Source organism: Notolabrus celidotus, chromosome 8, assembly GCF_009762535.1.
Source record: "Notolabrus celidotus isolate fNotCel1 chromosome 8, fNotCel1.pri, whole genome shotgun sequence".
Lineage (NCBI taxonomy): Eukaryota > Metazoa > Chordata > Actinopteri > Labriformes > Labridae > Notolabrus > Notolabrus celidotus.
Window position 1 is genome coordinate 11,535,183 of NC_048279.1, and position 13,016 is coordinate 11,548,198.

A 13,016-nucleotide genomic window follows, 5' to 3' on the forward strand; every position below is an offset into this window, starting at 1 on the left:
CCCCTTCAACTTAAAATACTCACAGTGTAACCTATGGGAAGTGAAACAAAAAAAATGATACACAATATTGTTGTTAATAATTCTGACTGAACCAAAAAATATTATAAAAAATAAAAGAGGGAAACTGACTCAATAACCTGGAAACGTAGCTGTCTGTTGCTCTCGCTGCGTTTAACAAACAGACAGACATTTTATTTTGGTAGTCTAGGCTGATGGCCTCCGGAAGTGATACAACCGGAACTTGGGGTCGTTGTTAGCCGCTGAATGAACAGGGGGGAAAAAGCCAATTAAAGTTGAAATTGAACCATTTTCCGTCTTCCTTTTTCGTATTTTTCTCAGTAACGTTCTGATACATGTGTATCTACTGATGGCGTCCACGCTGGTAAGTTAGAAACACACCGCTTCCAAGCCAAGATAGCTGCTGATGTAATGTTTGTTAAAGCTAGCTAGCTTGTTTCCAGTGTGCGCCTTTCCCAGTAAACGTCGCACCTGTTTTGTTTGTTCACTTCTATCAACCCTTCATCCTCAATCATGATTTAATCAGTGATGTTCTCACCAGGACTTCAGAACCCATGTTGACCAGTCATGCCGGTATTCAGAAGAATTCGTGAACATTTACTATGACTGCATGGATAAGAAAAGGAGGGTGAGTGGCGGCCATGGTTTGTTCTCCCATGAGATTGACTGACATTAATCGACATATATATGTTACTGTCATATTTTAGTTTTATACATTGGTAATAGCGAATATACCAGCAAACAGTAATAAAGTGCTGTGGTACAAATACCAGAGACACGTCCCAGGTAACCAGGTGTCACAATGACACGTCCACTAGAGGGCAGTGACACCTTTATTCTTCATTTGTAAAATGCCCTACCCAGCATCTGCCCAGCATACAATATTGAAGTATTTCTCAATTTCTAAAACACATTTCTTGACATCCACCACGCTTTTTACCCAAACCTCTGACTCTTCCTGCAAAACCAAACAATGTTGTCAGATCATACCACAAGTCAATCAAAATTCAGGACAAAGCTCAGGACATGAAGCTGTAGAAATAATGTTTATTGTTCATAGTAGGCTAAATTAATTTCGCAAAAAAAAAAAAAAAATCCTCTTTGAACGGATCACCTGTATCCAGTAAAAATAAAGTAAACACATATAAAATGAGAAGAACATGGTCTATCACAGTACTTTGGATTTCATCAGAAGTTACTGTTCTTTGTCTTTCTCGATTTGGCTCCCCTCCTCTTCCTCCTCGACCACCTCTTACACGCACTCTTTCTCTGCCTCTCAGATTATTTCTGTCCATTGTACAACCTTTAACAGTCAGTGCTCTCTGAACTGGCTGATATTGGTTTCCTCACATCATTAGCCACAAGTGGGATCAGTTTTGAGTGGTTGTGTTTAAGCTGTGACACAACCGCTTCAAATGTGTTTAACTTTTGCTACTACTATAAAGGGGTCCTCAATGATAAGTTTAAAAAAAAAGTAATACTATCATTTGACATTATACATTTATTCTCATATGAGTGTATGGTACCAAAATAAATATGTTTTGTCCTTTTCTTCAGATGTTTGTCATTGTCGCTGTGTTAACTGTCTGAATCTTCTGGCTCATTTTTCAGAACTTGACTCGGCTCTACCTGGACAAAGCCACTTTGGTTTGGAATGGTAACGCAGTGTCTGGACAGGATGCCCTAGGCGAGTTTTTTGAGGCCTTACCTTCAAGCGAGTTCCAAGTTCAAACCCTGGATTGTCAGCCAGTTCATGGTAAGTGGGGAAATCTCAAAGTTAAAATGTATGAAAGTGCTAATGGTGATTTCCAAATGTGTTTCTCAGCATGTAGATCCGGGGAGCATTTAGTGTCAGGCATTTCCAGATAATTTAGGTGTGAAACTATCTAAGAGAAGTCTTCAATTTTAACCTACTGTTCTGTGTAAAGTCATGGTAATCTTGCATCAATCAACCCTTTCTTCATTCTCAGAACAAGCAACCCAAGGCCAGACGACACTGCTCGTGGTGACTGGTGGGACAGTGAAGTTTGAAGGGAACAAGCCGCGCTTCTTCAACCAGAACTTTCTTTTGACAGCTCAGGCTTCACCCAACAATGACCAGCCTGTTTGGAAGATTGCAAGTGACTGTTTCCGATTTCAAGACTGGAATAGCTGAGGCTCTCCTCTATGCTTTTCTGCTGTAAAAATGGATGAATGCTCATCAGTTTTTTTTATTTTGTTTTATAATAAAATCAAAAGTCATACAACACTGAATACGAAAAGACTTTTATTCCTAGAATGTTGAACAAGGCATGTGACCATAAAGATGGAGTAATAAATACAAGTAGGATCACCAAACAACCAACTGTAAAGTGAATGTCAATATCTGCTTCCTTTAGTCTTAATAATGCAAATCCATTAACACCTGAAAAATATACATAGAAAGCAATCCTACAATATTAAAATGAACTGACTTAGCTTAGGACAACCTTATACCAAATTGTACATGAACTTGTTAACTGAGGTATGACAGTATTACAGTGTGCCAGTTCTAACTAGCCTTTGCCAATAAGCATTTTAGTAATAAAGCATACTTGCTCTTAAATAAATAAGGTGCCCACAAGAATTGTAACTTAAGTGCTTTCTTATATAAGCAACCCACTATTTGACAATTTCATATATTAAAACATTTGCTCATCTTCCTGAGTTGTTAATGTTGCACATTTTGGTCTTATTGGAGAAAAGACTAACACAGTATAAATAAAGCAAAAGGAGTCAAAATAACAAGTGGATAAGCAAGACCTGACCATCACTAAATATTTCCTATCTTTGATCCACGTTTCTCTTGGTGGGCAGTTTTTACCTGAAGCTGTAAACTTTACATGGCAGTAAGCCATTTTTGTAACAAAAGCGTAAACTATTACTTTAAATCTAGATGCCACTTATTTCTGCTTCACTACATAGGAACTGCAGACTGAAGGCACAGTAACAACAGGACTCCGACTTTACAAAAGATAATTTACAAACCTCCATTATGGTTACAGTTAACATATTCGATGAGAGTAAAGCATCAGCAACAAATGGAGGACAGTGGTACTTTTTAATTAGCTACAAACTAAGAGCCAACAGATTCAAGTGGATGGCAGTTGACTGCTTTAATGGTCTTGGACCCTTTCATGGGCTAAGAGTTGCCACTTGAGTGCAACTCTTAGACAATCAAAACCACACTAACAAATGAGAAGCAGCACGTGGGTGAACAGCTACAACTACCAACAGCTTCAGCTCTCATTTTCAAGATATTTTCATTTGGACACCTGTGCTACACAACAGCATGAAAATCCAACAAGGTACCAGAAGACTATTTACAGAACAAAACAGTGGTTTGGTGGCAACCAACACTGGGTGAAATTTTTGAGGACTCATTTGCCCCCGTACATTCTCTCTATGTGGTGGAGATAGTGGTTCTTCAGCTCTTTCCTCCTCAGCTTGAACGCATCCGTGACAAGACCCGTCTCAGGAGTCCATGGCTCAGGACTAAGATGAACCTTGACTGGAATCTCAAATCGCTGGAGTTTAACTATACGGATTAACAGTGGAGAGAAAGATAATAATTACACTCATTTGTATTTATCAAAGTATAATACACCAAGACATTTGTTATCTCCTACCAGAATAGTGGTACTTTACATACTGAGCAAACACATATAAGTGGAGATTGGCATGTAAAGTAGTTGGTCCAGCCATATCAAAATATCATGAAAAGACTATCAGTTCTTACTGTTAGCAGCGACCTCCTTGATCTCCTTCAGGACTTCCCTTTCCATGTCGGGGTGGGTGCAGAGCTCCTCCCATGCTGCCTCTATGCCTCTCTGTTTGGCCAATTCTGTTAGCTTTCTTTGGTTGGGAACCACAAAGCTGATCACGTAGTTCTGCTCACTGTAAGGGTGAAAGAGGGTAAATACAGGGTCAGGATAAAGACTTATATGACACATGCTCAGGGCTCAATGAAAAAGAAAATGTGCAGGTGAACATTTGTAATTAGTTTAATTCAAATAGTCCATTAAGGTCAGATGTGGAATCACTGAAAACAATTCAGAGTTTAAATCGCAGTTAAGCAGGAAGTGAGGAAAGAAGAAAAAAAGTCTAATTTAATTCTGCGCATTACTGAGTAAAGCTCAGCTCAAGTCAAAGAGCTCAGAGAAGTTTTAAACTCAGTTATAATTAAAGTAATGAGTGAATTGAAAAGGTCAGTGGACGCTCAGGTGCTGCATCAACTTCAAACCAAAGTCCTTAGCAAACATATTAATATTTATGTTTTTAAACTGACAGATGAGGCGTCTGCTCAAGTTTAAGCTTCAAAGCAGCTGCAGCAAACTGTGTTAAAGCAGAAATTTTGTTGAGAGTTAAAGGGACTGATGCTGTTTTTTGTTGTTGTCCAGAGCTGAAGGACTGACAAGGTAAGGTGTGGGGAAGGTGTCAAGAGTTTCATCAGTAACAGAAGCAGTTTAAATATACCAGCTACACTGATGTAGAGGTCAAAGTGACTGAATTAAAGTTGTCGTCCTGTAACCTACAGATAACGTCCAAGCTTTAAAATCTGAAATAAAGTATATTCAACAGCTGTTACATTCATTTCTTGAGTCACTTGCAAGAAAATGCAAGAGTGAGATGATGCGACTGAATACCATTTAATTTAAAAAAGCTGTTTCCAAACTCTGCAGAGTATCAGACCAAAAGAATGAGCAGATATTTGAAAACAGTGATTTATAATGGTGTCAACATACATATTTGAAAAACACACAAGTATTTAAGGTAGAGGAAACAGGATTCTGTAGTTTCAGCAGTGTTGAGGATGATTTCGTGCCACCAGTTTTTACAAACTCCATCAAATGCATAACACTACTCTCTTTCCTTCAATAACAAAATAGTAATTGTTTTTATGTCCTGGTGCAGACAGGTTTGGAACCAGTTTTACTATGTTTGATTACATTCCAAGAAGAAATAACTTTCCCATTGGGCGTCTCTTCTGATAGGTCATAGACTGACCTAATTTAAGCTCACAGGAGGTTCCTCCTCAACTTAATAGTTATGTTTGACGAAGCAGGTTTTGAACAGGTAAAATAACTTTTCTGTCCAACACCTCCAGGAACTTTTAAGGATAATCCTTTTTCAAAACACGAGTTAAGATGACTTACTAACCTGTTTGCATAAGCACAGATGTTGTCTATGAGCAGGCAGTTTTTCAGAGCAGACTCCACTTTACCAAGAGAGACGTACTCCCCAGCCTGCAGTTTCACCAAGTCCTTCTTGCGATCTTAATGGGAATATAAAAATACCGGTTATCAACAGGGCTCTGTTATCAAAAACAAACAGTCTGCCTGTCGAAAGTTCCAACCGCACTGACTGCACATTAGTACTGTGAAATCAGGTATGAATGGTATGCCTTTTATAAACACCATCAGATGATAGCTTTGAGCGTCATTAAAGTGAAATTGCTAAGAGAACAAAATTACCCACCGACTATTTGTAGACATCCATCGGGGTAAATCTCTCCTACATCCCCGGTGCAGAACCATCTCTGACCGTTTTCATCCACAAAAAAGTCCTGGTTCTTGCCCTCATTCCTGTAGTATCCCATGGTTACATTAGGACCACCGATCAGGATCTCCCCTCTTGGGTTTGGCTTGTCTTTGCTGGTGTAGCCACCTGAGGAGAGGTGGAAATAAAGTAGTAATGACCTTGTGATAAAGAAGAAAAAAAAAAGTCTCATTCTGCACGAGTTCAGTATGTATGAAAGTGTTTCTCAGCCGTACCTTCAGCCCAGTCCCTGAGTTTGATCTCACAGCAGAGAAGAGGAGCTCCAACACGACCAGTGCTGATGTCCGCAACTGTGTAATGACACATAATCCTTTAACCACAAGGTCACCCTCATCTCTACTCTCTCTATCAACTCTAAACATTCAATTTAATCTTACCCTCTGTGATGGTGCCTGCTCCACAGGTTTCAGTGAGCCCATATCCCTGACCCACTGGACAACAGAAACACACATTCATGAATCGCTGAGTGGCTGCGGACAAGGGGGCTCCTCCGGACAACATCATCCTCACTCGTCCTCCCAGGATTTTCTTTACTTTCTTGAACAACAGGCTGTGAAGACAGAGTGCTTTGTTTGATTTCAACTTAATCACCTCAAACCAATTTCTAAGAAAAAACTGAAGGAGACATAGTGGTTTCTTACGCATTGCACAATGGTGCGTCATAGCCTCTCTTTATCTGATCTAGTTTGTAGTTGTAGCCCAGGGTAAACAGCTTCTTCTGGATGAGATTCATTTCCTGCACTCTGCTCATCACATTCTTGTTGATGCGATCCATTATTTCCTTTAATAGGAGAAAACAAAGGTCATTTATTTGTGTGTTGGATAATGACTATGTTGAAAAAAAAAAGGCAGGCATGTACACCTGAGCAAACAAAGAGGGGCGGAGAACCAGAGAGAAGAACTTAGTGCTGAGGGAGAGACAAAGGAAAGAATATAAAGCTGGATTCTTACTGGCACAGCTGCCATCAGGGTTGGTTTGAGCACTGAGCTGTCTCCTTTACTTCCTTCTTTATCTTTGTGGACTAAAGGAAAAAGGAAAAAAAACACTGATCACAATAGGCAGCAACAAAGATTAGGCTGATGATAATAATGTTTGTGAGTATAAGTAACTACACTCATGTATGTTAGACATTAGCGGCAGACTCAACAAAAGCTGTTTTTGGTGTTGGGTATTACCTGGTCTGAAAGTGTCTGGGGGGATGAGTAGCCAATTCGACAACCATATGTGACACAGGAGATCTCTGCTGTCATTTCAAGAACATGCGCCAGGGGCAGATAGGCTATGTAGGTATCATTAGGCCTGCCACAACACGGAGAGAGAAAGTATGTGTCAAGGCCAGTAGTTACTTCATGTTCTCTTTGACACTGAGCAACTTTGATGATGGATCAACAGTTCAGTGTCAAACATAGAAAGCACATTCTAAAACATACAATGTCACCCTTCTTTGCACCTCTAAATAATTGACAGGTTCATCTTATTTTGTAGAATTGCTTGTAGAAGCTGACTCAGCAAATTATACAGCTATCTATTTGGTATCTTTTAAACCAGTGTTTTGGTAGGAAGGACAGAAAGCACTGGGTGAGCTGCAGACTGGGACAAGGCTCAACCTTGGCTGGTGAAAGAAACCCTGTTTAGAACATTAAACAACAACATAACCTTAATGATAACCAAGTCTGAACTAACCCGAGTCCAGGGATGCGTTCACACTGGCCTGTCATTCCTGCAATCAGATTTCTGTGGACGATCATGACTCCTTTAGGTCTGCCTGTAGAGCCACTGGTGTACATCACCACAGCCAGATCTGAGGGCCGAGGCTTCACAATCGCCCTTCCCACTGAAAGACAAACAAACAGTTGTTGACGTGTACTGTATGGGTTTGTATTTTTCTCACCAGAAGACAATGAGGTACAACTAATGTGTTCAAGAGCAGAAGTAATGTAATCAGAGAAATACACACGATTCTCAGGCAGTGAGCCCAGCTCTTGTACGGCCCGCATGCTGTGGATGGACAGTCCTGCTGGATAGCCTTCTGTGCTCACTTTCTTCTGGTCCACATAGATCACATGCTTCAGTTTGGGGATCAGTGGAAGCACATTCTGAACAAAAGGAGAGAACAACGCTGCTGTCACAACAGGATGCACAAGCACATGATTTCCTTTTACAAATAAGAAGGATTTCTGTCTCCAGAGTTACTGACAATCTTTATAGTGGACAGCAACTGAACCCACTACACTGGGAAAAAAACTCTAATGAAATACTAAAAGGTTAAGACAATTAAGAGAGAACAGGTACTACAGGTTGGTTTGAGATCGCACTCAACTATATAATTTATTTATATCATCATACATTTACAGGAGTATTCCAAAGATTAAATATGTTCACATCTTATTGAACCTAATTTAAAAAGGGTCTGTCAAGCGCAATGCGTTAAAATATCTGTAACTATGATGTTAATTTGTTTCTATAAGAAGTTTCACAAGATTAAACATAGGTGTAGAGTCAGGCTGAAGAAAATCAGTCTCATGTTAGACTATTAAATCTGCATTAAAAGTGTGTTTGTTCATTCATTCATTCCTTCATTCCTTCATTCATTCAGCTTCAACTAGCTTTGATGTTAATGATGATTCATATACAGAGGAGGATTTTTCCTGATCAAAGTGCGATCATTGCTCCTCTTTTTGGCTGATGTACTGTAAGAGACTAACTCACCTTCAGTTTATTCTCAAGCAGTTCTGAGCTGGTAACTAGATGTGTAACTCCGGTCTCATTCAGCCCAAATGCAATTGCGTCATCTCCCAGAGTGGAGTAAAATGTCACCACTATGAATGAATACAAAGCATAAAAAAGCAGTTTGTACACAATTCACATTTTTAAAAAACATGTCATCATATTCCGTAATGGACTTACATGGGAAATTCCGCCTGAAGCATGCCTGAGCAGTGATCATCCACTCTGCTCTGGTTTCGCAAAAGATAGCAATACTGCTTTTAGGCTGTTGCCCCAGAGCTGCCAGTCCACTGCCAAACTGGCTGACGATAGAGTCCATATCATCGTAGGAGAGCCACCTGTACTCCCCCAGGATTAGCTAAGAGTAAAGATAAACATCAGATAACGTTTTCCACACAATCTACCACCCGCCAAAAAAAGAAGTGATGGGAATCCTTACCTTTTTGAATACTTTTCCACTGGGCTGAACCTCATTCTCTTCGCTCAGTATATCTCGAGTACCGAGGCAATGTCCTGGGCCAAAGCGCTGCACAGCATGGTCGAACAGCTTGTCCAGTGTGTCCTTGCCAGGGTAGTCCTCTGTGGCCAGGGATTCAAAGTGGTCCACACAGCGGTATGGTCCCTCTGCTAGGCCTGTTGTTGAACGTGCTTTTACCCGCTTAGACTGAGCTTGTCTTTCCCCAGCACCAGTGATAAAGTACCAAGGGACGAAGGACAGGACAGAGTACAGCCATACCAGCAGGTGGATTGGAAAGAGGAAGATAGCTTGAACAGCTGAGTCTGACTGGAGACCCATACTGATCTCTGGAAAAAGTACTTGAGGAAAGGAAGGGAAATGAGCAGCAGTTGTGGTCAAACAAGTTTTGAATCCTGTGCTAGTCTCGGGATCTTAGAGATGTGTCCGTGTCAAACAGGGAGCCTCAGAAAAGGCCTCAAGCAGATAATTCTAAGAGTTCCAAGCTGTAGTAAGAAAATATTGGGTCCACTGTCCTCCTGATGTGACACCTAGAGTTGGGAAAGAGGAAACACAATGACGAAAAGTGAGTTCACCTTTCAAATGAAAAATAAAAACTACCACTAATTATAGAATAAAAAAAGAGAAAACTCTGACTTCAATTTTATCTAGTATAAAGGTCAGCTGTCTGGTAAGGGGAAGCTGGTTGTCTGGTGGCACACTTCTTAAAAAAAAGACAACGCTGGCAAAAGTGGTTTGTGGAACTCAAAGTTTTCCACTTACTAATACTTTAATCTGAAAGTCATCAAAATTTCTCCCCTGATTGTACGATACAAGCTAAGAACTACTGTACTCTTCAGAAACTTACCTCCTTCTTGCTCTGTACCACACAAGCCTCTGTATTATGTCAGCTTAAATGCTCCATTAAACAGGAGTCATCATAGGAAGGCATGTTTCAACATCACAAGACCCCTCCTTCTCTTAAAGTGTCAAAACTCCTGCCTCCACTTTAATAAGAAAGAGCCGGTTATCTGAGAGGTCCTGGAGGGATGTGAGACATGACCCATCTGTCCAATGACCACAGCCCTGCCAGTTATAATAGAGAGGAGCCAGCTACGGACGACCAATGATAATACTCTTGAAGCTCACCCCACTCAGTGGTCTGTGGAAAGGTCACTCTTGGACAAGCTTAGCTTGCTAATAACCTCAGTGTGAAGGGTAAGATGGAGTTACAACTGACAAAGTGATTCTTTTTCAACATAAACAACCCCTGATGTGACAGAAAACCACTAAAACTGGAGAATGAATAAAGTGATTGTAGCTTATAGCCGTCATGTGGGACAAGCTTTCATAACACAAAACAGATAGAGAAGGATACAAATGACTTCACAACATTAGATAAACGGCAGACTGTTCTTCTTGGTTTTAACATGACTCAATGTTTCCTCAGTTTACCCTATCTAATGTATGAGAAACAAAAAGTAGGTGATGTACTGAAGTAACACTTCCTCCCTATCCTGAAGGCCCCTCATTGCACATAGTGTGATTCACTGGAATGAATCACACTACAGCTCTGCGTCACACGTGTCTGTATATCCTCAAAAAAAAAACACCTGTCTAAACTCAGGAAAGTTCAAATAAATTATTGTTAAGTACCTTAAATAGGTCAGAGTCTTTCATAGTTTTAGTTCATTGTAAGGAGCACCAGTTAACATTCCTAGGTAATAACAGCAGACAGTAGGTGGAATACATTCCATGCCAGGTAATAAAGTAGCTGTGTAATTGTACATGTTGCGACTTCAGAGACAAGTTTTGGCTTTGTTTGCCCAAGGGACGTGAACTAACTGGATATTCAAATTGTTTCATTTGCAAAATGCTGTTCAGAGCAAGGCAACAAGACAGCAGATGTAATAGGGGAATAAAGACAGCTTTGTGTTGTAGCATTGAAAGTGAGCTGATGTGTCAGACTTGACAACGGCTCTTGGTCTCGATTGTGCAAATTTCCTGTAATATACTCATCACACAGTAATTAGTTATTTACATGGAAACATAACATAGCCGTGATGGACAGATATTAATAACGTAACACATGAAAATAACACAAAACTTGTAATATCATTTCAAAAATACAAATTCAGTGCGGTTATGTTTATACTCGACTTCACGTTTCAAAAACAACAAACTACTGTGGTTCAATAAAAACGGTAAATTGAGGGTGAATATGAACTCTCAAGGTACAATTAAAGCTAATATATAAGTGGAATTCATCCTTCAAAGACAGGCTGCTCCGCGGTTATCTGACAATGGGAGAGGAGCGGGATGGCAGATGAAGTGATGACAAAAGCCGCCACACGTTGCTTGTAAAGCCCGTATCATTGAGCAACCCTCGGCATGCACATTAACGTTAGCTGCTGAGGATGTCGCTAAACCAATTCAACATTGCCCACACAAATTAAGCCAAACACAGACCTACACACAGATAAGGGCTGTAATGGGATCACACGAGCCAGACTAGAGAGTGATACCCTGCTTAGCTGGCAAGCGGGTTGCTTCCTTACCTTCAGCAGCTGAAAACCCGGTCAATGGTTTCCCTACCACCATAGTCTTTCAAACTAGAAAATGACCGAGAGTTACCTTTTCACAAGACCTAGAAACCCGGAACTACTACGTCATCTGATTCCATATTTCTGGACCAATGAGCGACCGGAGAGGGGTCGGCGTCGCCTCCCCCCGACCCCCGCTCCCCATTACGTCTGCTAAATGACAAGTATATTACAGGAAGTAAATGCCGCCTCTGTTCTCAGATGTTATTGACATTGAAATGTCTGTGTCCTCGTGTTTGTACTGGTAACATGAACACATGGCTGAAATGGGTGTATTCTGTGTCAACATGTTTATCAGCAAATACAGTAAATAAGATAGATACTGAGTATATCTGTAGTTTTAACACTGTACTTCTCTTATAGTCTACAAATAGCGCCCGAGCCTCCCCCTAAAAATATATGCTCACTGAGAACCTTCACAGACAACTATATGCTCAATATATGGTGTCCATGAATACATTTTACTGAACGAAAAACAATGGTGTTAAGCTTTCAAACTTCTTCCGTATACTTTTTATTTGTATTAGGCTTTATTCTATATTTATACATTTAATGTGTAATGTTTTTACTCAAATTTGACCCCAGACCTGTCATGTCTCAAAACCCTTTTGTTGCAAGTGTCCTGTGTCTTTTAATGAAAAGAAACGAAATAAGATCAAAATGTAATAAAATACATAAAAAATCCCATTGCATAAGTACTAATCCTTCATTGAATATATCAATTATCTAAATTAGATTAGATTCAATGTATTGTCATTGAGCATGTCACAGGTACAAGCAATGAAATATAGATTGCATCTAACCAGAAGGGCTTTAGCAGTAAGTTAAATAACATGAATAATACAGAATATACCAATATGACTGATGAGTAAATATGATATAATATGTATCTACGTGAATGGCTAGACTATGTACAGTAGTGCAATAGGGATTAAAAGATATTTAATTTTTTTTACATTTTACAGTTTGTGTTGAATGAGTCAACATGTTGAAGAAAATTTTAACTTCCAAACTGGTTTAAATGTCACAAATTGCAAAAAAATTAACACACGTAGCCCACATGTGCTTTTGCAAAAAATGAGATGGACTGTAATCATAAGGATCCCACTTTTAGTCATGATCACCTATTGCCTTGAAATCATTATATTGAACTTGTACATGTACACCTCTGTAACTCTGAATTTTTACAGAAGTAAATATTCAAATATACAACAAAACCTTCCCACTGATTGTGTTGTCTGGAATAAAAAAACATTGCTGTTGATATCGCCCTCAAGTGGCTGAAAAATAGAATTAACTTTCTTCCAAGATAGGAGAGGAACTGAAAGTGTATGTTGAAATCTCTTTTTTTTATGTTGCTATGTTTAGGTTGAACAGTCCAAGCAAAACACATTTGGTAGCAAGTAGCAACTTCAAGCAATTATTTCTGACCATGCATTGTTTGTGTTTCCCAATGAGCACTGAGGCTTAATGTGGAATAAAGTAATCAAGCAGTTTAAATTTTACTGGGTACACTAAACCTGTATTTCTGAACCAGTAAAATAGTTTAACCAGTAAGATGTGCATAACTTTGGACAATGCATTCATGTCTGCTTCTCTGTTTGTGTACCCATAACAAACTTCTAAACAAAATATA

General features: G+C 39.6%; 2 protein-coding genes across 2 annotated transcripts; one reads left to right on the forward strand and one right to left on the reverse strand.

Annotated features, from left to right (window-relative positions):
- Window positions 1-217: 217 nt before the first annotated feature.
- On the forward strand, window positions 218-2,271 carry nxt2 (nuclear transport factor 2-like export factor 2). The gene is made up of 4 exons (XM_034689790.1): window positions 218-382; window positions 560-646; window positions 1,630-1,774; window positions 1,989-2,271. The coding sequence occupies exons 1-4, from the start codon at window positions 368-370 to the stop codon at window positions 2,171-2,173; spliced, it is 432 nt and encodes a 143-aa protein (XP_034545681.1). The 5' UTR covers window positions 218-367; the 3' UTR covers window positions 2,174-2,271.
- acsl4a (acyl-CoA synthetase long chain family member 4a) lies at window positions 2,268-11,465 on the reverse strand. Its single transcript, XM_034689788.1, is given in 16 exon segments — window positions 2,268-3,574; window positions 3,776-3,933; window positions 5,197-5,311; window positions 5,515-5,703; window positions 5,811-5,885; window positions 5,973-6,145; window positions 6,237-6,376; window positions 6,547-6,602; window positions 6,605-6,617; window positions 6,772-6,895; window positions 7,280-7,430; window positions 7,554-7,692; window positions 8,306-8,415; window positions 8,504-8,681; window positions 8,763-9,328; window positions 11,336-11,465. Coding segments are annotated over 15 exon segments (2,136 nt in total). The 5' UTR covers window positions 9,120-9,328; window positions 11,336-11,465; the 3' UTR covers window positions 2,268-3,416.
- Between the last annotated feature and the right edge of the window lie 1,551 nt (window positions 11,466-13,016).